This window comes from Colletotrichum jinshuiense, chromosome 7 (genome assembly GCF_051148585.1).
Source record: "Colletotrichum jinshuiense chromosome 7, complete sequence".
Lineage (NCBI taxonomy): Eukaryota > Fungi > Ascomycota > Sordariomycetes > Glomerellales > Glomerellaceae > Colletotrichum > Colletotrichum jinshuiense.
Genome location: NC_139314.1, coordinates 3911993 through 3935511, shown reverse-complemented (window position 1 = coordinate 3935511; position 23519 = coordinate 3911993). Strand labels below are relative to the sequence as shown.

Sequence of the window (23519 nt, the reverse complement as noted above, 5' to 3'; positions counted from 1 at the left end):
GAGGAGGGGGTGGTGGAGTCTTGGATGGATGGGAGAGCCACTTGGCCAGGAGGGTCGCGGCGACGCGACCACGGCCCAGGATATCTGCATCGGTTCGCTGCTCCAACGAGTTTTCCCAGTATTATCTGCGTTCGTGTGGGGTTTGGCTCGGTGCTACCACCTTCTTTCAGAGCGTGCGGCTCTGCTGCGCTGGGCTCACTTTGGGCCGGCTGGCTTTCGGGGAGGAACGCACACCCCAGACCTTTCGATTCTCTCAAGCTATGTTTGCTGTGCAAAACCCGGAGAGCTGGTGTCTGGGAGTGGGAGGGTGTGATCCTGACTCAGCAGGGTGCTGCAACACGATGCCTGTTCTGGCTGCGATTCTGCAACAAGCATTTTGGTCGTTTTTTTTGTTTCTTCTCTCTCTGCCCGGGCCGTGTCCATCAGATCTCAACTTCAGATCGTGCAGTTCTCGGGCACGTTTGTGTGGCGGCAAAAGTGCACGCTTTGGCTAGAGTCCGAGATGAGGAGCGCGAGTTGGCCGTTGGGAAACTCGGGGCGCACTGCTGTTGCTGGCGCCAAGGGTCTGATTTCCGTCTGCCAACCGCACACAATCCCATCCTCGGACGACGTTCACACGAAAGACTTGACTGTCGAGGAGGGAGCGAGAAAAAAAAACCCCGTTTGAAATCTCGTCTTTTCACCGGCGCGAATCTAGGTCTCTAGAAGAAACAGCCCCCGTCAGAGTTTGTGCCTCCCGTCGGCCTCTTCCCTCGCCCTCTTGGCCTCCTTCTCCTCCCGCAGCACCTCCTCACGCCCCCGCACCTCGACCTTGCGCGGCCCTTCCTTCGTGAACTTGACCAGCACGACCCTCTCCCAGTCGCCGCCACGGCCGGATCCCTTGAGCTCGGGGCCGGGCTTGTCGATGCCGAGCACGATGCGGCTGTCGCTCTCGCGGATGAGCAGGTTGTGCGGGCTCATGACCTTGTCCGCCCACGGAATCGACGACGTGGGCTGGCCCCTCGCGGCCTCCGACCCGGCCGTCGGGACCCTCTGGAGGAACTCTGACAGCCCCTTCCTCTGCGACGCAAAGTACGCGGCCCCGTGGCCTCGTCCGGGCGACGGCACCGACGACGGCGAGGCGGCCTTGCAGAACTGCGAGACGAGATACAGGAGGTAGTACTGCGGGGGGAAGAGGATGATTTCCCCCTTATCGGCCCGGTAGAGCCACGTGGAGGCATCGTCGAACTTGGCAGCCGTGTGCTCCACGCCGCCGTCGGGCGTCGGCACGATGATCTCGTTCTCCGTAGCCTCGGCGCCCGTGGAGGCCGAGTGCGGTAGCATGTAGATGTACATCTGCGTCGTGAAGCGCTTCGGCACGTTGGTGGGTGTCACCCACCTCGTGAAGGGCTTCAAACGTCCTGCCACAGTGGTGAGTAAGATAGATCTCATGCTCATGAGTTGATGCCGACGATTGAGCGCGGTCACGTACCAACATCCGGAACACCGCCCACGCTGTCGACCCATTCGCTGAACCGCGCCTGGTTGCCGTGGACCTTCTTGCGGGCCGCCTCCCGGTCCGCGGAGGAGACATTGATGAGCGTGGACGTGTCGTCCGAGCCCTTCCTCGTAGCGAGCAGGATGCCCGTCTCCTCGAAGCACTCACGTATCGCTCCGAGGCGGTAGGCCGGGCCGTCCTCGTGCCTCTCCCTCGCATCGCGGGGCGGGATTTCCCCGTCGTGGAATGCGTCCAGGTTTCCGCCCGGGAACACGTGCGCAGATGCAAACGACGTCGACGTCTTCACCCGGTGCAGGAGCAGCACCTGGTTCGTCGGGGAGAGGAGCAGGATGCTGTAGTCCGGGGGGTGTGAGCTGACGGCGCGTCTAAATGGGCCAGTAAAGTAGTCGCCGTGTGCTTGCTTACCTGGCGCTCGGCCGCGGTTCCGGGACCTCTCTGGTGTCTTTCGACGACGACGAAGATGAAGATGACGACCGTTTTTGTGACATGATGATTCCCGGCGCGCCTTCGTACCGCCGGACTGTGCTTGAGACAGGTGCTGTGAGTGACGTGTTTAGACCCCTGCTTGAGGACCACGTCGCAGTTGAGCGGATGGTTGGGCGAGGTGCGAGCCGAATTGGGATTGCCGATGAACTCTTGTGAAGGCGGAAGATGCGAGGGAGGAATAACGAAGGCATTGGCGGCCCTGTGGTAGTAGTCCGACTAGCCCAAATCATGAGGTGTCAAAGACAGGATCATTGTACCGGCGGGGGTGTTTGATGTTTTTGCCGAGGTTCGGTGTACGCCCTGTGACCGCGCCCAGTCGCCAGCTCGCGGCGCCTGGAAATGCGATGCGATGCGCTAACGTCGGTGCATCTCAGCTGCGAATACTCTAAAGTTGCCTATCACTGGACGCTCAAGAACATCATTTAATAATGGAAACGCAGGGAGCGGTGTTTGTCTGTAGTGTGTGGTTTCAATCGTATTATCAAGCTCGAATTTACTCCATGCCATACGACTCCATGTGGTGATGCATACAAAACCGAGCAAGCACAGCGCATAAAATATTCAGTGGGGTATCGTTACTGTATGGACTCCGAAATCAATATCTCTTCCGCTCCTTTCCTCTCAAGCTCTCGCGCCACAGGCAGCACACGCTCTTGGACTCGCACCATTGCTTCACTTCATTCGCCGACACCTCGCCGTCGTAGCCCACCCTAGACAGCTGTCCAGTGTTCAGCCAAGCGGCGAGGTCTTCAAGCACGATCGGATCATACATCAACATCATCTCATGAAAAGACGGCTGCTTGGGGTCAGTTGTGGGTGGCGCCATCGTCACCGCCTCGGTGATGTGCGCAAAAAGGGATGCTGACTGCTGGCCTGTTGGCGGCGCTGCAAGCGTCATTTCCGCATCTTCGCCAATTGACACCGAGACATCATCGGGAGGTGGTGAAAACACCGCTGGCTCAGGTGACGAGTAGGGCGACGGCGAGAGTGAGCCGTCGGATGCAGAGTCCGGGATCTCAATGACCTCTGAAGCTTTGGGCTTCTTCCGGCTCGGGGATGCCGCTGCAGGCACCGCCTTGGAGATGGCCGGGACCGCGGTGCTTGCCTTTGACTTGCCCTTCTTACTCGCTGCGGAGCCACTGGCTTTGGCTGGCTCGGCAGTCTTCTTGGGCCGACCGCGACCACGTTTCGGAGACGGCGGCGGAGGTTGGGCTGACGGTGGTGGCTCACTGGACGGTAACTCAACATTGCTATCTTTCCTTGGCCGGCCACGCGGCCGCTTAGGCGACGCGGTCGCAGCCGGCTTCTGCGGCTTTGCCGCAGCCTGCGCTTGGGAAGTTGTTGAGATTGGATGGTTCGTTGGAAGCGACGCAAGAGCTGTCCTTTGCTTGCTCACCCAGCATTGGTCCAGCAAAGCAAGCATGGCCTGCCGCCGCTTGACCGGCTTGAACCCGTACGATGCAATCTCCCGTGCAAGCTGATTGTCCGTGTAGAGACCAAAGTCGGGTTTAGGGGGTTCTGCAATGGGATTGGCCACCGCTGTAGACTTGGGAAGAACTTCCCCTGCTGTTGAGGACAATCGAGCAGGGGGGAGGTCAGGAGCTTCCTCCTCGGCGTGTGGTGTAGTGCCGGACGAGACTAGTACTGCCTCGGCGGGATATGGCTGCTCTTCTGCTGGTCCGGCGGTCGGAAGCATAGGCGGCATTTCCTTCTGCCCACCAATCATGCCGCCACTAGTCTCCTTACCCAGGAGATCATCAATGTCCGGAAAGGAAGCATCCGACATGATATAGGCTGGCGGCGATGATGGCCGTTTCCCGACAACGGCATACCCAAATGGATCGGGGCCATCAGGTGCGCCTGCATTTACTTGCGGGGTATCAGCTAGGTTGATCACTTCCAGGTCTAGCAGCCTTCCATCTTCGTCCCTTGCCCCAAAATCCCAAAGCTTCTGTCTGGGTTCTGGCTCGATTGCGTCGCTGTTGATGGGCGTCACGAATGGGTCCTCGTCCTTCATCGAGTTCGATGCCTGTACCGCCCTCTGAAGGTCCCGTAGGAAAGTTGGGGAGTGCTCTCGTGCAAGCTGGCTCGAAGTCCCGAAAACATAGTCTTGGTTCGCGGCTTGCCTCAAGGCCGTGGTCGGTGACAGGAGAATAGGTTCGGGTGGAGGAGCCTTCTTCGGTTTCTTGGTCTTTGACGCCCGCTTACTGGGTTTCCCCGGTAGCTTCCCAGTGTCTCCGTCATCCTCGACACCCTGAAGTGCAGACGGAGCCTCCTGTTCAGTGGCATCCGGTATCACGTAGGCTGCTGTAGCCAGTTCTGTGATTGTCCGTGGCTTCTTTCTGGGCGCTTTTGCTTTTGTGACGCTCTTCTCTTGCGGTGCAGCATTTGATGAGTCATTGGTAGACACCGTTCCAATCAATTTTCTCTTCCTGGTCACCTTAGCATTGCCATCCGGCAGTGTTACAGAGGGCGGTTTGGCCTCTCCATCCTCCCGGCCAAAGTCTTTCAAGAGATTCCCGAACGTATCCTTTCCAGCGATTAGACTTGGGCTTTTTGCGGTCTGCGGAGACTTGGACTCGAAAGCCAGCCCGCTGTCGGCAGGTGGCGGTGTCCAATCCACGCGGCGTCTCAGAGCCTTCTCCAGTTCCAACGGCTCGTCTGCGTTTTTCTTGGGTAGCGGGGGTGATTCCTCTTCCCCGTCTTTTGGCTTCGCAAAGTGGCGGCTTGTGACTTCGCCCTTTTTTGTTGCTGTCTTGGGCTTTGCCACCTTTGGCTTCTTCTCCTGCTTCTCGGCTGGCGCCTTTGGCTTCGCGTGTTTGGTCAACGGGGGACTGGCATCGGCGTTTTTCGTGAACTTGAGCGGAGGTTCGTGCGCCTTCTTCTCGAGCACCTTTGCCCCTCTCTTCCGCTTCGGCTTCGACGTCAATGTCGAAATTGAGATGACTGTGACCTCCTCCTCTACGTGTGGGATGGGTGCCTCGATTGACTGCTTGCAGGGCGTCGTCAGGTCGATCGCGGAGTGTTCCTGTGGGAAGAAGCTCGAGGCGTTGGCGACATGGTGGCTCGCCGGCCAAGGGAGGGGCGCGGCCGTACTGCCGCTCCTAATCGGGGGGTTCGTAGGGAATTGAGACTTGAGTTGGTCTAAAGATGGTAGGCCCGGCGAGGACGAGAGGCTGTAGGGGTCATGACGGGTGCTTCGAAACGGCGACCCCATCGTGAATCTCGGCAAGCCCGCTGTGATGCGCAAAGCGCATGATTTCGATGTGACTCGCAGCAGATTGAATTCTTTGCAGCTGCACCAACCAGACAGACTCAGAATGTTGACAGGGTCGTAGATTGTTCCCGTGCAATGGGAGGGAGACTCGGGGGACGTCGACGGGGGTTCGGGTGGCGGTGGCGGCTCGGATAGAATTTACGCTTGTCGAACATCAACAAAGCAACGCGCGGGAGAGCGACGATAATACTCCGTACACGATCGGGGAGCAGGCAGCGGGGTGGGCAAAAGCAATCTCGGCCGCCCATCCGCTGGCGGTGCACGGACCTTCCGCGGCAACAAGTCCCGCGTTGCTGCCGCGCAGTCAGCTGACCAAGCCACACGTGACCCGAGCCCTCCTGCCGCTTCGGCACCCCACGAAAATTTACCACACTCTGCAGAACACTGTCAGAATTCCCAATTTCGAGCTTCCCCGCCAATTTCGCGACGACAACATCCGCGCAAGCAAACCACCTACTTGCCTCTAGACAACCCCGAACGCAAGTCACAGCAATGGAGAACGACAAGGGCGAGATCGTCGATCTGTGAGGACCCCCGACCCGTCCACGAAATCCGCGCGAGATTCGAGCTTCGCGGGAGCTGTGTTTGCTACTTGGGGATGCAAGTTTGGCTAACGTGTGCGTTCAAAATAGCTACGTTCCGCGCAAGTGCAGCGCCACCAACCGCATCATCAAGGCCAAGGACCACGCCTCTGTCCAAATCTCCATCGCCAAGGTTGACGAGAACGGCCGCGCTGTCCCCGGCGAGAACCACGTCTACGCCCTCTCCGGTTTCGTTCGTGCGATGGGCGAGAGCGACGACGCCCTCAACCGTCTGGCCCAGCGTGATGGCCTCGTCAAGTCCGTCTGGTCCGCCCAGCGATAAATGCTGAGGCTGCGACCTCGGGGGAGGATGGTACGTCGGAGTTTATTGCGGCTCGAGAAGGGGTTTTCCGTCGGGCGAATCGACTGACTTCTCGAAAGGTCTAGTCGTTCGGTTCAGTCGGTCAACATCATGGATCTAGAGTTGGTTGCATGGTATATCGCCAATTCGAGGCGTCCGGCTCTCTGCGGAGAGGAAAATGGCATAGGAATGGTTCACGACTACCCAACACAATGAGATTTTCCGCGTTCGAGAACAAACCCAAAAAAAAACCCTCCAGTGACCCTCGCCCCGATGCGATGCTCCACTCCACGTCCCGGCTAGCGAAGGATTCTCGTGCCACCCTCGATGGTCTCCATGGTCGAGGATTCTGGGGCTACTTCGATAGCCTCCGTGCCGCAGATTAATGCAGGCCTTGAAAAAGCCATGGCGGTTAAGGTGTTCGTCACGGTACAGATACGGGTCTTACATGTCCAGGCAAAGCCAGGTCGTTTAATACGATGCCAACTTTATCGACATCGAGCTTGTGTTCGAGCAGCCCCAATGGGTTTTGAGGTCGCAAGCACGTCGATGATGTAATGCGACCAAGTGCTGTCAGTCCATCGTGATTTGATGCGTTTCCTTTTTCTCTTTTGTAGATTTTACCTGCTGCCGTCACCTCACGATGGCGCGGGCCCATTCGCTTCCATGAGCAAAAGATGTCACTTGTCATGCTGTGTGCCCCGTAGGATTACGTTACAAGAGCTCGAGATGGAAAAGAATTCGACAAGCATCGCTTGTTCGTGGCCTTCAATTGATACAAAAAATGCTGCAACGCTTGCACAAATATCACATAAACATTTCATGGCTCCTGGTATCTTTCGTCCTGTTCATACCCGGTATCTCTTCTGCCCATGTCCAACGCAACCAAATCTTACAAGACGTAACGGAAGTTGGGGTTCTAATGGCATGTTAGTCACAGCTCGTTTCCATTTGTCCGAACAACTCACCTCGTAGTCGGTCAAATCGACGCCCAAGTCCTCGTGCTCTGCGTCCGGCGAGAGACCTGCCGCAGCCGCCGCCTGGTCCCTCATCTTGTTGCGGCGGATCAGCAGCAGCCGCAGGGAGACGGCAATGGCGAACTGCGCCGCCGAGCACGCGAGGATAAGCTTGCACCCGGTCTGGTACAGCGGCGCCTCCTTGGCCAGGAAGGCGTGCGGCCCAATGATGTTGCCGACGCAGTACGCCGTGAAGACAATCGCCGAGGCGGTGATGCGCTTCGTGTAGCCGCCGAGGTTGGTCGCCGGCATCTGCAGCGCCAGGACCAGGGAGGCGACGTAGCAGCCGATCATGTAGTACCCGAAGAGGACGCCGACCTTGTAGTGGGTCCTGTCGAGCTTCCAGATCATGCAGCAGCCGATGATGGTGGGGATGAGCCACAGCGCCATGACGGTCGTGCGGTGGTTGCGCAGCTTCGTCGCCGTGTAGGTTCCCGTGAGAATCCAGAAGACCTGGAACGCGCCCTGGGGGATTCCCAGCGCCGTCGTGAGCAACGGGTCGGTGACGAGGCCCTTGATGATGAGCTTGCCAAAGTTGGCCACGCCGCCGTTGATGACCTCGTTGAGCAGGACGAAGAGGGTCAGAAGCCAGACCTGGGGGTCGAGGACCGCCTCCTTGATCTGGTACCACTGGATGGTCTTGTTGAGGACGCCCGTCTTCGAGAGGCGGGCGCGGCCAACGAGAAGGGCCCTCTCCTCGAGGGTGAATCTCTTGGCGGTCAAGATGCTGTCGGGCAGGAAGACCAGGAGCAGGCCGCCCCAAAGCACTGTGATACCGCCGCAGATGATGAAGACAGCCTTCCACACGGGGAACGAATCGATCTGGCCGATGCCGTAGCTGAGGATTCCGCCGAGCATCGAGCCGACGCCGTTGCAGCAGTAAAAGATGCCCGCCCTGAAGGGTTGCTCTCCTCGCACGTACCTAAGTTCGGACATGTTAATATACTGTTCAGTTGTTCGGCGGGGGTAATTTTTGTTTTTGTTACGGGTCAACTCACCACATGGACACCATCATCATGAAGCAAGTCGTGATGGGCGCCTCAAAGACTCCAAGCAGGAACCGGCAGGCCGCCAGTCCCGGGAAGTTCGAGCACGCGGCCGTGATCATCAACACGGAGCCCCAGGAGAGGACACAGCCGGCGACGACCTTGCCCATGCGCGTCTTCTGGGCGATGTAGACCCACGGGTACTCGGCCACCAAGTAGGCCAGGTAGAAGATGCTCGCGAACCACGAGTACTCGGTCTGCGTGACGCCGGTGCTGGAGAACAGGTCGAAGACGGCCGCGTAGGACAGCGCCTGCTTGTCGATGTACTGGAGGACGTATGTGCCTGCGAGGAGCGGGAGGATCATCAGGTCGATCTTGCGGACCAGGCGGCGGTTCATCTCCTTGTCGTTGACGAGCTCGGCGAGGTACTCCTCGGTGAAGTTGTTCTCGTAAAGGAACGCCGCTGAGGCGTCGAGGTGCTCGACCTCGCCCGCCGTAAGCGACTTGGTCGGCTCGAGGCGATCCTCGGCGGCCTTGAAGCCCATTTCAACCTTGGTGTCGCTCATCTTGTCGTTGCAGAACAGACTCTGATAGAACGTGGCCCAGGTTAGATCTGTGGGATGAAGCCTCTCCTGCAAAGACCCTACTCCGGAAAGGAGAGGGACGCGAACTCTTTAATGCTCCATTGACAATTGGCCCCTATCTCGACCGCCCAGGCCGCGTTGCGCCCTAGTCTGGGGTAAACTAGATAACTTGATAACACGGAGACCGTGAGTCCGCAAAACGTACATGTTATCTGGGCTCAAGGCCCATGGCGAACCACATTTCCGGGCGACGTTATCCGTAAACCTGGGAATTGACTGGCAGGGAACCTGCGGGACTGGTAGTTTGGCTATCGTGGGGTATCAGGCCGGGTCCATGAGTCGGGCAACTGATAACGAGGCCGGGGCGCCGGGGCTGATAAGACCGAAACGATCGACTGGTTCGGCTGCAGATCTGGGCCCGAAAGCACCTCATCCGCCGAGATCGGCCCTCCGATGCCCGCGGGAAAATCGACCGGTATCGACCTTCTTTCATTTAACGACTAATCGATTCGCCCGCCAAGTGCATTGGATAATCGGTGAGCTGGCCTGCCGATAACGTCCCTTGAAGCAACTGACACGAAACGGCAACCTGGTTCGAAAATCCGCCAATTATCGATAACAGCATCGTCAACTGGTCCCCTCCCCCCTTGCTCAGTGACTTAACAACCAACCTGAGCAACAACTTCTCAGACCAATTAAGGATACAACAAAAAAAAGGAAAAGGCACATAATACAGAAATAAAATGGGCTCAAAAGTTGAAGACGTTCGCCCGTCCGTCACGCTGACGCAAGGCACTGTCGTCGGTACCGTCCTGACAGAAAACCTTCCCCGGCCAGTTGAAGCTTTCAAAGGCATCCCATATGCGCAGCCCCCAACCGGCGATCGCAGGTTCCGCGCGCCTTTAAAAGTCGAACCTTCGACCAAGACGATCGACGCCTCAAAATGGGGCCCGGTCGCCCCCGGCAAGCAACTCTTCCCCGGCGGCCCGGCGTTTGACTACAGCGAGGACTGCCTGACTGCCAACGTCTTCCGGCCGCAGACATCGCCGGCTCAGGATGCGGGCTCAAAACCGCTGCTGCCCGTCGCCGTGTACATCCACGGCGGCGCGTTCAACCGGGGCACGGCCATGATGCACAACACGGCGTCCTTCCTGGCCAACTCGGGACAGGAACTGGTCGCGGTCTCTTTCAACTACCGGATAGGAGCCCTCGGTTTCCTCCCGTCTACCATGAGTTTCGAGGAGGGCGCGGTCAACCTGGGCTTGAAAGATCAGCTCATCCTGCTGGAGTGGGTGCGCGACAACATCACTGCCTTCGGCGGAGACCCCAACAATGTCACTCTCTTCGGCATCTCCGCCGGCGCACATTCCGTAAGCCCATCGCCCCCCCTCCTGTTAACAATAACAAAAGCTTCCCCGCGAGTGTGTTTTTCTTGTCTTTCCCAAGACTAACCAAGAGTTTTTAGATCGGCCACATCCTGATGAACGACGAGGGCCAGTACAACCCGCCGCTCTTCCACAAGGCCATCCTGGAATCTGGCGCGCCGACGTCCCGCGCGGTGCGCCCCTACAGCGCGCCCATCCACGAGGCCCAGTTCGCCGACTTCCTCAAGGAGGCCGGCTGCCCGGCGGGCCTCTCGGCCGCCGAGACCTTTGCCTACCTCCGCGGCGCGCCCACTGAGACGGTGCAGGCGGCGCAGATCGCTGTCTTTGACAAGTACAACCCGTCGCTGCGCTGGGCCTTCCAGCCCGTCATCGACGGCGACATCATCCCGCGCCCGCCCATGGAGTCGTGGCGCCTGGACCGGTGGCGCAAGGTGCCCATCATGACGGGCTTCAACCGCAACGAGGGCTCCATCTACATCGACAAGGCCGTCTCCAAGTCGTCCGACTTCACCACCTTCTTCGCCGACCTGCTCCCGCTCCTGTCCGCCGACGACGTCGCGACCATCGACGGGCTCTACCCGGACCCGCTCACCGTCGCGGACTCGCCGTACAGCGAGCAGCCCGAGGGCGCCGGCGCGCAGTTCCGGCGGCTCGAGGTCGCCTACGGGCAGTACGCCTACGTCGCGCCCGTGCGGCAGACGGCCGACCTCGCGTCCCGGGCGTCGTCGGAGCCCGTGTACCTCTACCAGTGGGGCCTGGAGAGCTCCGTGCTGCACAAGGCCCGCCACGGCGAGAACATGTACTACGAGACGTGCGAGCCCAGCAAGACGGGCATCTCGCCGGCGCAGAAGGAGCTGTGCCTGACGCTCAACGCCTACACGGCCAGCTTCATCGTCGCCGGGGACCCCAACGCCGTCAGGGGCGAGAGCAGCCCGGACAGGCCGCACTGGGAGCGTTACTCGGCCGAGGACCCCAAGGCCATCGTCTTTGGCGAGGAGAACAAGGAGCTCGTCGGCGGCCCGGCGGGCGTGCCGGCGCGGCTGCACCCGGACACGTGGGCCCGGAAGGAGTCGGAGTTTTGGTGGAGCAAGGTCGACGTGTCGCAGCAGTGAGGCGGCCGCTGGTGAAGGGCCCGGCTTGTGGTATATACCCAATACAATAAATGTTCAACCAAATGCGTACAGTGTATCTGATTGTAGAGACCGCGGTGTCACATTTGTGCCCGGCGTGTTCCCTATGCACCCCCTTGCGAAAATATCTACGAGATTGAAAATACGGGACTGCTTCGTTAAGAGGAATATGTGTAGTACACTTCCTTGGGGCCGAATTCATTAATAATTTGAATAGAAAAAAATATTTGATTGATTTTCATCTTAATAACATTAGAGTTCATCGCGAGTGAGCTGGTTGGTTGAGATTTTTAACTACCTAGCCGTAAATCCCGGCACTTTTAGACGGGCTTTACAACCCCCGACGGTCACTCCCATCTCCAACCTATGTAACGAGATTCCGCACTCTCGTGATAATAATTGAGAGGGTTTCTGTTTGATTGTTGAATGAGTTTTGTTATCTGCGTCGATTTCGAATAGGCCGTGTGTTTGTTTAGTTTTGGTATTATTCGTCTTGTTTCTTCGTGAAGAGTATTTTCATAATTCATTTATTAATGCATGTATCAAGAAAAAAAGAGGTTCTACAATCTGACAGTTATTTTTTTTTCCTCTTCTGATCTGTATTCAACGAATTGCTTTATTCTGTGATAATAGATGGTCATAAAACTTTTTTTCCAACAATAATATTAGATTTCCTTTTGGGTTTGTATAGAGCAATCCAGCTTACACCCAAAAAACATGTGAATCACATATTTTCCTCTTCTTCATGTTTATAGAAAATATTCAATCTCAATTTCACAAATCTTTAGGTTGCCTCGTACTGTACCCAAAATTTCAGAGGCCATTTGTTGGCAATAAAACAATTTCCTTCACCAGATAAAAAGCCCATCTACAGTTTGTGTAACCGAGCGTTTTTAACAAATTCTCCATACAGTGAGTGACTCTTGAAAAATTTAAACACAACCATCACAAGCAAATCAGGCATGGTAAGACTGAGTACGTGAAGAGCCAAGGGTCTATCATTTAATCATCATCATCTAAGAATCTAAGAAACGGAAAAAAATCTGATAAAGGCCCATCGGCCGACGTGTTCAAAATCACCAGCTGCCGACGTTGCTGAAGCTGCCCGCGACCTTCATCTCGCCCTTGGCCTCCCTGCTCGCGGCCTTGAAGTCGACGAGCTCGAGCGGCCGGTACTCGGCGGTCCACATCTGCTCGCGGATCCACTCGTCCAGGTCCTCATCGCTGCCCGGGATGCCCTCCTCGGTCGCCACGCCCTCCTCGACGGCGGCCTTGATCACGTTCCTCGCAACCCGCACGCTGACGTCCCGCACGACTTCAACGCCCGGCAGCAGCGGCGCCGTCTGGTCCTTCAGCGCTGGGCTCAGGGACGCTACGCCCTCGACGGCGGCGACCAGCATCTTGTCCGTCACCAGGCGTGCGCGCGAGAGGACGGCCCCGAGCCCGATGCCAGGGAACACGACCGAGTTGTTGCACTCGGCGACCTCGATCTCTGTTTCCTTGCCGCCCTCGCCCCACGGCCCCTTGACGGGCTTGAAGGGCGACCCCGTCGCGACGAGCGCCTTGCCGTCGGTCCACTTGTAAATGTCCTCGGGGACCGCCTCGTGCAGGCGGGTGGGGTTCGAGAGTGGGAGGATTACGGGCCTCTCGACGCCCGCCGCCATTGCCCGGACGATCTCCTCCGTGAAGGCCTTGGGTTTGGTGGATGTTCCGACGAGGACGTTGGGCTTGACGCTCTTGACGACCGATAGGAGGGAGCCGTCGTTGTCCTTCCATTCGGAAGCGTCTCTTGCGAAACCCTTTTGCGCGACGGATAGGTCGCCGTCGGTGGTCAACAGGCCGGCCTTGTCAATTAACCTGGAACGTCTGTCAGCAATGGCATTCTATGTATGTGTGTGGCGTTGCGAGCGTACCAGATCTGCTTGGCGGCATCCTCCTTGCTAATGTTTCCCTCGGAAGCAATGGCATCCCGTACTTGGTCCGCGATGCCAACGCCGGCCGACCCCGCACCGAAGATGACCAGCCGCAAGTCGGAGAGCTTTTGCTTGCTCACGTGCAAAGCGGCCATGATGGCGGCCAGAGTAACGCAGCCCGTCCCCTGCACGTCATCGTTGAAGCACGGGATATGCGGGCGATACTGGTCCAGAATCCTCCTTGCTGGGTTACCACACACATGTTAGCAGGAGAAGTAGAGAAAGGAGGGGATGTTAAGGTTACGTCGACCAGGAGCAAGAGACATACCGTTGGTGAGGCCAAAGTCTTCAAAGTGGATGTAGGCACGGGGATAGAGCCTCCGGGCGGCCTTTACGAACTCGTCCACGAAGCGGTCGTACTTGTGGCCGCGCACGCGCTTCTGACGGAGTCCCAGGTAGAGTTCGTCGTTCAGGAGCTCCTCGTTGTCCGTGCCGCAGTCGAGCACAACGGGGAGGGTCCGGTTGGGGTGGATGCCGGCGCACAGCGTCGTGAGGACAAGCTTCGCCACGGAGATTAGAACACCGCCAACGCCTTGGTCCCCGATGCCCAGGATTTCTTCGCCGTCTATTTCTGGTCAGCTATCCCATCTCCCCGTCTTGTCAATATGGGACAAAAATGGAAAGAAAAAGGGGGGAGATACCAGTCACGACAATGTAGTCAATATCCTCCGGTTGCCCCCACTGGGCGAGATCATGATACACCCTATCCACGTCGTTGATGTTGAGGAAGCAGCCGTCAGGTCGTCTAAACAGGCGAGAGAAGTTCTGGATGGCGTCTCCCTCCGTCGGCGTGTACACCACGCTGAACATTTCGGGGAGATGCTCTTGCACCAACTGTCACGGCTTTGTCAGGTCACGAACCACGTACGAGCCGCCCCCTCATCCGACCCCCACCGCGATTCAAAGATGGCAAACATACACGAAAGTAGAGCACTTCATTCTGCTCCTTCAACGAGGTCAGGAACGTGTTCTTTGCAAGATCATCCTGCCGGCTGCGGTACTGCTCGTAGGCGCGCTTCAGCTGCTGGTCCAGCGTGTGGATGCTCTGGGGGAGCAGGCCAGTGAGGTTGAACTCGCGGCGCTCGTCTTCGGGAAACGCGGTGCCCTTGTTGAGGTACGGCGTGTTGAGCAGTGCGCTGCCGGTGACGGCGCAGCTGATGGGCCCCGTGGTGCTGAGGGGCAGGTGGGAGAACTTGGACCCCTTGCGGTCCCGACTTGTCGCCATGGTGCGGTATAGGTGCGAGGAGTGGTGTAAGCGGTGGACGATGTTATTACGCAGAGGAGCCAGGGAGCCGGGAGGCATGGGCATAAGCGTAGAATGGAAGTATCAAGGCGAGTTCAGAGACAATGCTTCTGGCAGGGGGAGCCAGGAAGTTGCGCGCGGGTTGGGTTTTGAGGGCTTGAGATGGGACGATGGGACGATGGGACGGGGAAGCACATGCAAGCCGTCGAAGGTTGCAGGGTCATCAAGAGACGTACAAATTGAAAGAGTCCCGTTTCCTTGGCAGGGAAACGCTAAGATGAACTACGTACATACAGAAGGGTAAGGTAAGGAAGGTAAGGCCACTTAGGTGATGGCGGGTGCAGGTGAGGCCCAAATGCGTATGTAGGCTGACTGACTGACCGTGGGGTGACGTCAAGCTGCTGCTGCTGCTGCTGCTTTTGCTCCTGCGGTGGTGACAGAACGGGCCCCGGGGGAAAAGTGGCAGGCAGGGACCACCCGAGCGAATCGAATCGCGCTACGCGAGCTCATCCAATCCGCTGAAGAGGAGAGGGCAGGAAAACCGGATAACGGGCCTCAGGCTGAGGTGGTGCGAACCTTTTTGCTCCTACGATTCTGCAGTGTCTAGGACGCCAGATCTTTGCCGACGACGGCCGCATGAGATGTTGCACGCAATTACTGCGTTTGGAGGCGGCTGGCCTTTGGCATGTCGAGGAGTCCCCAAACCACATCATATTCATTGGGCCGGTCTTTTTTCAACGAGGCATCATTCTCAAGCATCATCGAAATCAAACACGTTCACAAGCGGGAAAATATGTTGGTACTCCTGGAGCCTCGCCCATGTGGGTAAAAAGATGGGCGTGGACTATGATGGTCCTGTTCGTTCTCGCAGCGAAGAAGACAACGAAGGACGCAGTACCGAACCAGAAGTCCAACACCGCGCCCCTCGCCGTCTCCTCCTCAATACTGTATCCCCGTCCTCTTCAGATCTGCTCCGCAAAACGCGGCGCCGGTAGAAGACCTCCGCCGAAGCGAAGACTCGTAGAAGTCCCGAGTGACTGGTATGATGCTGCTTTTGGTTCTGGTTTTTGTGTGTTCCCCCCCGTTGTGTTTGCCCATGACATGCGCTTGCGTGACTAACTGCGCTGCAGAGACAGGGAAGGCCATGAATAATGGCCCCGAGTCCTCAGCCCGGTGAGAGGCTGCCCTGTCAGCTCACTGGAGCCTTTTTCCCGCGTTTGCAGTGCCATCGTGATGTGGTCATCAGTCAGTCACTTGCCATGTTCAAGCTCAAGGTGGTGTGGTGGATGGAAGACGGGGAAATCGGATGGAAATTTTCTCTCGGATTTTACGGCGCGGTGAGTGTGCTTACATAATGCAAGACGGCGGGCGGGACCCAGGAAGCTTAGGGGGTGAGGGGAAGAAACAGGAGCGGGGAGCTCTGGCATCTCCAGCTGGCGACGGCTGTCCATTCAATTCCGTGTAAGTCTGTATCATGGCTGTCATCCGATAGACGAAAGTGAAAGAATTAGTTAATGTTGGAGCTTCTTCCAAAAGCACAGGGGCATAAAAAAGCGTGAGAAATTGACAGGTAGGGTATTTCCCCAGTTTGCATCCTAGAAGCTCAGGTCATGGTTTAACCTTCTTGCCAACGAAGCATCACCTTGTAGACGAGATGAGTTCCAACGGGTAAACAAATAAATAGCTTGGGAGGCGTTCATCCAAATCGACTGTGGCACCTTCATTTTAGATCACAAGTGGATTAGTTTCCTATGCCCAAGCTATCACAACACGAATAGACGAAAACGAAGCACCAGTCCAGCAGGCGTCCAGCAGGCGCAGCAATGCCGGTTGGGTGGACGAGACGGATAAGGAAAACGGTATACCCGAACACCTAAGCAAAATCACTCATACACATTTGCACTCGACGGTAGGCCTCCCTCAGATCAGACCGGCCCGGGCCGCCTCGCCAGCGCCATCCTGGATGAGATCATCCATCCGCCTCTTGCCCTTGCCGATGCCTCCTTCACCAACACCCATCCTCCTGGCTACGTATCTCTGAGCAACGACACCAACCGCGAGGCTCAGCAGCTCCTCGATCCACTCGGCAACCCACTCGCGGGGGTCGACGCCGCCGCCCTCGACAATCTCGCGGATTTCGTCGGGGATGGACTGGCCGAGGCTGTGCTCCTGGCTGTCGTCGCCGCTGGTGGGCGTCATCGGGTTGGAGGCGTCCAGCCATCGAATCCACTTGGCCGGGATGGACTGGCTGATGGCCGAGTACTCGATCTCGTGGACGGGGTCCAGGCAGAAGACGGCGAAGCAGACCATCTCGTCCGCCTCGTCCTGCTCGGCCACGGCCGAGGCCTCCTTCTCCTTCTCGACAGCCGCCGTGCGGGCGAAGAGGCCGGAGTCGGACGTCGTGCCCACAGCCTGGATGGCGAGAAAAAGGTCGGAGCTGCGCACCGGGTTGTCCTCGCTCACGGGCTCGGTGGCCCGCTGCCTGGCAGCCTCCACGCCGCCATGGGCGGCAAAGTATTCACTGGCGTAGCCCTCAGCGCCGGCGCGGCAGAGCTTCGTGCCCTCGGTCAGTCCCTTGATCAGACCCAGGTCGCGAGGAGAGTCGGATTGTCTCCACCAGGGACCGTCTCTCCAGCCCGCGCCGGTGTCGTTGGAGTACCTCCGGCTGGTGTTCTCCTGGCCCCTCTGGATGACCATCAAGTCGCCGCCCTCAACTTGGGACATGACGCGCGAGAAAGTACCATAGATCAAGGGGTCCAGGGAAGGATATCCGGCCATATCGTGGGCGATGTGAATGAGCAGCCGTTCGTGGGAGCTGATGGGGGGAGCGATGGTGTGGAGGATGTTGGTAAAGGTCGGAAGCGCCTGCTGGCGAAGGTTGTCTCCTGCGAAGACGGCGTCAGCAACCGACCACCTTCTACCAGTCCACGGCTGGCCCCTTTCTCTAGCATAGCCCGGGGGAAAGCATAGTAGAACTTACCGAGTGCCCTCAGGCCACCGACGTTGCCGCGGACCTGCTCAGCCCATTTCTTGGCCTCCTCGTTCTTCTGGATCTCCTTGACGGCAGCCTCAGCCTGTTTCATAGCGGCGGTTGCAGTGTTGTAGAAGCCTCCCCACCAGCCACCGCCGGTAGCGGCGGCAGGAGCAGCAGCAGCAGCAGCAGGCTGCTCGGCGGGCTTCTTCTCAGTCTCCTGCATATCGGAACTGGTAGCACTGGGGGTGAAGCTCGCGCGGAGAGACGGCGCGCTGTCGGTCGACTTGCGAGGGGCGGCGGACTTGTCGTCGGTGGTGGGAGTGGCAGAGCGTTTGGGGAGTCCCTTTGCGGCCGTCTCCTTGAGGCGGGGGGTGTGAGGGCGGGACGGCTGCTCGAGGTCCTTTTCGAGCTCGGCGAGGATGTCCTGGTCGGCCATGGCCTTGGAGGCGGCGGTGGTGGGCTTGGGCTTCTTCTCAAGCGACTTCTTGGGGGCGGCATTATCGCCAATGCCCTCAAAGAGGTCGTCGATGTCGTCGCCGCCGGCGGCGGGCTTGGTCTTTTTGGAAGCCATGGTGGGTGATGGAGGTGCGATGGTGATGTTGCGGGGCAGAAGTCACTGGCACGAGCTTAGGCGCGGTGCAGCACCTATGAGGTCCGACAGCTGCCAAAGGGATGGATGCTCGGCAAGCTGAGTCAGGCACCGGCTGGGGACCAAATGGCTTGGAACGAGAGCTCAAGGCACTGTTATTGAGAGGGGAGGAAACTCCGAAGGTGCAGACCGGGGCAACGAGGGCGATATATTGACACGATGGAATGCTATGCTATCAACAACAGCTCGCTGGTGTAAGACGAACAACACGGGCGGCGGCGGGCTGGTTGAGCTTGGGTATTGGGTGAAGATGGGACGTGGCGGCACTGGCGCAGGCACAGAGGCTGAGGCTGAAGCTGAGGCCGGCTGCTTACAGGCGGCCACCGGGCTGGATTGGATTGGATTGGACTGGCAGCTGGAAACAGGCGTACACTAATTTAATTGCCTACAGCGTGCACTGCATACCTCTGTCTAGCAGGAGACGAGAGTGTTGTGCCCTGCGTGCATCATCATTCAGGTTCATGTTCAGGTTCAGGGACGGGCGGGACATGCATCAGGCGGAGAGAAGGTAGCCGCTAGGCCGTTTCCGGACTGGAACGGTGTGGTGCTCGCTGATTGGCGGGCGGCCCCAGTTCAAAATTGAAGAAAAGCGTGTCTTGCGGGTCGCGGGTCCAGTGGCCATTTTGCCTGTTTTTCCTGCACTATGCGCACCGTACAGTGAGCTCTCAGGGGGAGGGAGGGCTACAGGTCACTATCTTGGGGGACTACAGCGGTCAAGTGCCCTGTGGTGCCCTGTATTTCCCTATAGCGTGCCGCCATCACCAGCCTACCTCCCTAGGGAGACCACACAGCACAGGAACAGGCCCCGACGCAGTGCAGGGTACGTACCTGTTGCTTCCCCCTTGTACCCAGGTACCTTGTATCACGTACCACGTACCGTTTTTTGCCTGGCCCAGCCGTGGCTTGCTCGGAACAGCAGCAGCCAATGCCAGTGCAGCAGCAGCCTTCCCCCCCCCAAGCGGAACGGAAGTGGCAGAGAATTGCAAGTCGGTAGACGGAGCAAAGCAGAGCCAGAGCAGAGCACAGAGCAGACGCTGCAAAGCCATCTCAGCAACAAGAGCCGAAGGGGTCAGCAACAACATCACTTTTTCCAACCCAGATATCCCCCATCATCAGCGCCGACGCCCTCAAAAAAACACTGTCGCCCTTTTGTCCGCCTCACGGCCTTTGATCGAGGGCTGTTCTTGTTTGCTCTGGCTGTCTGCGCAGGGCATTCCTGGCCGGGCCCTATTTTTCCCATCTCTGCCACCAGAGTGACAGAGACACACACACACACAGAGAGAGTGTGAGAGCCCTTCTCAGCTCTCAGTCAAACCACATCACCACTTACTTGCACTAATCCCGGTTTTGCCCATACTTCATCTGCCTCTCTCTCCCCTTGCCCTTCCACCCCCGTCACAACCGCCGCAAGAGGGAAAGAAAAAAAAAACAGAACAAACACCTTCTTCGGCATCTTCGTCACGCCTGCAACATCAAAAAGAATCCCTCTTCGTCGTCCTGGATGACTTCTTCTCCCCCTCCGGCGTCTTATTGCGGCTCCCCATCTTCACCCTGCACACACCCGTTTCCGTAAGCCAGGTTACCTGTCTTATTTTGATCGCCTCATTACTGCCGTCCTCGCCCTCACCACCATGGACCAGCGCTCACGCGGTGGCCGTCCGAATCGCCGGAAAACACTTCCCACTTCCAGCATGCAGTCTGACACGAGCGCCGGCGGCGACTCGACCTCGAGCATCATGACGCGCTCTCCTCCTGTTGCCGTCTCTCGCACCCCCCAGACGGCGCCTCCCAATCGCCGCAACGCCAAGCCCATCCCAATGAACAATCCCTTCACCGTCCGCTCATCCCCCAGCACCGGCGCCTCGGGCCCTGGCAAGGCTCTTAGAAAGAAGTCTCGCGCTGGCGGCTTTGACGGTGCGGCTGACGATGAGGACGAGACCTATCGCAAGGGTCCTCACACGCTGCGCAAGCGTGCCAAAATCGACTACTCCGCTGCAGACTTTGAAGATGAGCTGCCAGAGATTGCAATTCCGGCCCCCCGCACCGCCACCCGTAAAAGACGGGCAGACAGCGAGGTGGCCGACGACGACTACTTCACCCCGGCCGCACAGAAGCGTCGTGCTACCTCGAGAGACTTTTCCGTCTCCAGCCTTCCCGCGGCTCGCCGCCGGACCCCGGCTCGAAGGAGCATCGTCGAACAGCAGTCCTTCTACTCCCAACCATCAGACGAGGACATCGTCAAAGACACCATCGAGGTCGTCGGCGACTCCTCTGACCTGATGAGCTCCGATGACGCCTCGGACCATGAAGAGGACGACCATGACGTCTCCGGTCGCATTTCTCCTCCCGAAAAACATGAGCAGCTCTCTTCGCCCATTCAGCGAAAGACCCAAGAGGTCCACCAGCTGGTCTCCCCCGTTGACCAACAAATCATCAAGCAGCATGAGATGCCGCCGAACCAAGCTCACGATGTCTCCGGCATCGTTGCAGCAGAGGAGGACATGAATTCCGGCCCTGTCATTGCTCACCCCCAGCCCATCCGTGTCAACCAGGTCACAATTATCAACAACCCTGGCCCACGCCAAGATGATGAGCCGCCGGCACCACACCGCAATGAAATGGCTGAAAATATTTCATTCCAACCAAAACGTGAGGCCAGCTCTCCCGTGCGTCCCACCGAGAGCTTGCCGCAAAGAACGGCTCTGCCGGAAGCGGCTGAGTCGGCGCCCACCGGGCCTGATGAGGTTCTCGCCTCCCAGGAAAATTCCGCTCCGGCCGTTGCTGAGAACTACAACGCCACCAACAACGAAGTGGCCCCCGTTGCACGGCAGCCCACTGAGGAACCCCCGCAGCCCATCGTCGAGCAGGTTGCCAATGAGGAACACGTCAATGGCCATGTCGAGGCCGCTGTCGAGTATGAACTACCGCCTCATAAGCCACCTCAGAGCTGGCAACCCACCGCCGAGCCCCATCACATCAAGGTCTCGGATTCGTTTACTGCCCAACCCGAGGAGTCGTTTGAAGCTCAAGATGAGATGGAAGTCGACGCTTCGGAGGAATCAGATGCAGAGATGCAGGACGATGCTCCTGTTCAGCAGCCCAAGAAGGCATCCTCCCCGCAGCTCCCAGCCCTGCCCGAGGTCAAGAAGCCGCGCTATGCGTGGTCCCACCTGACACCTTACATTGACGGCGAATATGTCACGCATTCCATCTACCCTGTCCTGGTAGAGGCTTCGGCCCCGACCTCAAATGGTGATGGCGCCGAGGCTACCGGCGAGGCTTACAACACCGAGGAGACGGCGGAGTTGGCCGATGCACACGCCGACGGCCATAATGCCGACGCTGAAGCCGAAGATGATGCCAACGCCGATGCTGACGGCGAGGTTGATGAAACATACCGTGATGCTGATCACGAAGAAGAGCATCCGACCGACAGCCAGGGCCAGCAGCTGTCTCAAGGATCCGTTTACAACTCCGAAGCACCCACACCGGCACTTACCCCCCGTCAAGGCTCTCCCGCCTTGCCCTCGGCCGCCGCCGCTGGCACACTTACACCGGCTCCGCCCATGCCCAAACAGCGCTTCCGTAAACAGTACAAGTTCAAGAAGCTCAGGGATCCCGCCGACTTCTTGGCCCACTTGAAGGACACCAAGGATCTCTCGGAAGTCGAACTATGGGACATACTGGAGCAGGCCAACGCCTGTCTCCTCGCCTACCAAGAAGAGTACAAAATTTGCACCAGAATCGTCGACGACCAGGAGAATGCGCAGCGCCGTGCGATCCAAGATACTGTCTTTGAAAAGAAGACTGCCGACCTGACCGCGTTTGCCAAGGTGGACTCGTACCTCGAAAAGGAGTTTGATGTGCAGGGCTCCCGAGCGACCATCAAGGAGAAGGACGCCGGCATACTCGAACAACGCTGGCAGGACAAGCTCATGGCCAACGCGTACGGCTTCGAGTACGACCCCCATCCGAACAAGATCGGGAACCAGGATCCCGACGCCCAGAGGAACGGTGGCGGAGAGGGCGGCCGACAGCTCCGAAGCCAGCCGCAGGCGAGTGCCAAGGCCGCCGAGGGCGACGGGGTCATTGTCTCTGGCAAGAGAACTCGCAACCCGCCCAAGCTGTTCGACGGCGTGTTACAGGACGACCACCGTGCAACGACTCCGGCAGGCAACAAGCCCGTGCCCAAGAGACGAGGCAGGGCTGCTGCCGCAGACAGGACCTCGGCCAACTATGCCCAAGACCCCGAGCCGGAGGCAGAACCGGAGCCCCAGACGACCTCGCCGGCCAAGAGCGGACCGCGCAAGAGAGGCCCGAGGGGCAAGAAGGCCGTCTTGGTGGTCTCCGAACCCACCACGCCCGTGCCCGATCGGGATGCAATCGCCTCACCTCCCCCGGAGCCAGAGCAGGCACAACCGGCGCCCAAACGCAAGCGTGGCCGGCAACCCAAGGCAGCGCTCGCCGAAGATGCTGACTTTGAGGAACCCGAGAAGCCGACCCCGAAGCGAGGCCGCACAACAAAGAGGCAAAGCAACGGCCATGCCGCCACTACCACCGAGACGTCGGACGAGTCCCGCCCTACGTCTTCATCTTCCAATGCCACCATCTCAGACGACGGGTCCACCTACGGGCTGCGCCAGAACAAACGATCACGTAACTGGAAAGAAGACGAGGATGTCGAGGAGGAAGAAGAGGTCGTGGAGGAGGTCCAACAACAGAAGCGGCCTCGTATCCGACTCAACAGGAAGCAGAGCGCACCAGAGCTCGCGCCAAAGCAGACCACGTCGGAGCGCATCCTCACCGAGTTCCGCGACTTCCCGGCCACCTCGACCGTACCCGATTCGCCCAAGCTGATTGTGTCTTTCAAGCTCATTGGCAAAGACCACTGGACCGTCAAAACTGCTTCGTCCCCACGCCAAACTTCAACCGACATCAGCGAGTACAACTTCTCAACCCCTCGGCCGGTACCGTTTTCCGCGCCCACGTCGGCAAAGTCGTCCGCTCCGCCAAGCCAGGCCGGAGAGGAGAAGGATTACTCAACCATGACAAAGTCGGAAAAGATGTCAGCCTCGATGAAGAGTAAGGATATTACGCCGACTGACCCTCCTTTTCCATATGTCACTAACACCCCTCACAGAGCGATGGCTCAACGGCAGCATGCAGGGCGCCGTCAACAAGAGAAAGGCCACGTTGGCCGCCAAGAAGGCCGCCGCCGCCGCCGCCGAGGTTCAGGCCGCTCAAGTCGCCCAGCAAAAGGCGCTGCAATTCCAGCAGGCCGCGCCCTTTCCTATGGGACAAGGACAGTAAACAAACCATACCATCACACACACAAAAAAGACGGTCTCAAACGACGACGGCACGTGGGCCTACCACGTCGAAGAGGGCAACGATGGCCACACAAACCACGTCGAGAATCACCGAGACGGCTACGAG

The 23519-nt window shown here is 58.4% G+C and overlaps 8 protein-coding genes across 8 annotated transcripts; 3 read left to right on the top strand and 5 right to left on the bottom strand.

The window, feature by feature from the left end:
* Positions 1-720: 720 nt before the first annotated feature.
* EsH8_VII_001026 (NUDIX hydrolase) lies at positions 721-1986 on the bottom strand (the record flags this gene model as incomplete). The annotated part of the gene is made up of 3 exons (XM_083271159.1): positions 721-1400; positions 1472-1830; positions 1904-1986. The coding sequence occupies 3 exons, from the start codon at positions 1984-1986 to the stop codon at positions 721-723; spliced, it is 1122 nt and encodes a 373-aa protein (XP_083128716.1).
* A 593-nt stretch (positions 1987-2579) lies between these two features.
* Positions 2580-5201, bottom strand: EsH8_VII_001025 (uncharacterized protein; the record flags this gene model as incomplete). The annotated part of the gene is made up of 1 exon (XM_083271158.1): positions 2580-5201. One exon carries the CDS (start codon positions 5199-5201, stop codon positions 2580-2582), a length of 2622 nt encoding a protein of 873 aa, XP_083128715.1.
* A 552-nt stretch (positions 5202-5753) lies between these two features.
* On the top strand, positions 5754-6125 carry EsH8_VII_001024 (40S ribosomal protein eS21; the record flags this gene model as incomplete). The annotated part of the gene is made up of 2 exons (XM_083271157.1): positions 5754-5785; positions 5894-6125. The coding sequence occupies 2 exons, from the start codon at positions 5754-5756 to the stop codon at positions 6123-6125; spliced, it is 264 nt and encodes an 87-aa protein (XP_083128714.1).
* Positions 6126-7035: 910 nt separating this feature from the next.
* Positions 7036-8711, bottom strand: EsH8_VII_001023 (major facilitator superfamily domain-containing protein; the record flags this gene model as incomplete). Its single annotated transcript, XM_083271156.1, has 3 exons — positions 7036-7062; positions 7112-8081; positions 8158-8711. 3 exons carry the CDS (start codon positions 8709-8711, stop codon positions 7036-7038), a joined length of 1551 nt encoding a protein of 516 aa, XP_083128713.1.
* A 761-nt stretch (positions 8712-9472) lies between these two features.
* EsH8_VII_001022 (Alpha/Beta hydrolase protein) lies at positions 9473-11226 on the top strand (the record flags this gene model as incomplete). The annotated part of the gene is made up of 2 exons (XM_083271155.1): positions 9473-10099; positions 10195-11226. The coding sequence occupies 2 exons, from the start codon at positions 9473-9475 to the stop codon at positions 11224-11226; spliced, it is 1659 nt and encodes a 552-aa protein (XP_083128712.1).
* Positions 11227-12320: 1094 nt separating this feature from the next.
* EsH8_VII_001021 (NAD-dependent malic enzyme) lies at positions 12321-14442 on the bottom strand (the record flags this gene model as incomplete). Its single annotated transcript, XM_083271154.1, has 5 exons — positions 12321-13101; positions 13158-13401; positions 13486-13782; positions 13859-14051; positions 14137-14442. The coding sequence occupies 5 exons, from the start codon at positions 14440-14442 to the stop codon at positions 12321-12323; spliced, it is 1821 nt and encodes a 606-aa protein (XP_083128711.1).
* Positions 14443-16380: 1938 nt separating this feature from the next.
* EsH8_VII_001020 (protein MTC1) lies at positions 16381-18005 on the bottom strand (the record flags this gene model as incomplete). The annotated part of the gene is made up of 2 exons (XM_083271153.1): positions 16381-17345; positions 17441-18005. 2 exons carry the CDS (start codon positions 18003-18005, stop codon positions 16381-16383), a joined length of 1530 nt encoding a protein of 509 aa, XP_083128710.1.
* A 1709-nt stretch (positions 18006-19714) lies between these two features.
* On the top strand, positions 19715-23393 carry EsH8_VII_001019 (uncharacterized protein; the record flags this gene model as incomplete). Its single annotated transcript, XM_083271152.1, has 2 exons — positions 19715-23165; positions 23224-23393. 2 exons carry the CDS (start codon positions 19715-19717, stop codon positions 23391-23393), a joined length of 3621 nt encoding a protein of 1206 aa, XP_083128709.1.
* Positions 23394-23519: the final 126 nt, after the last annotated feature.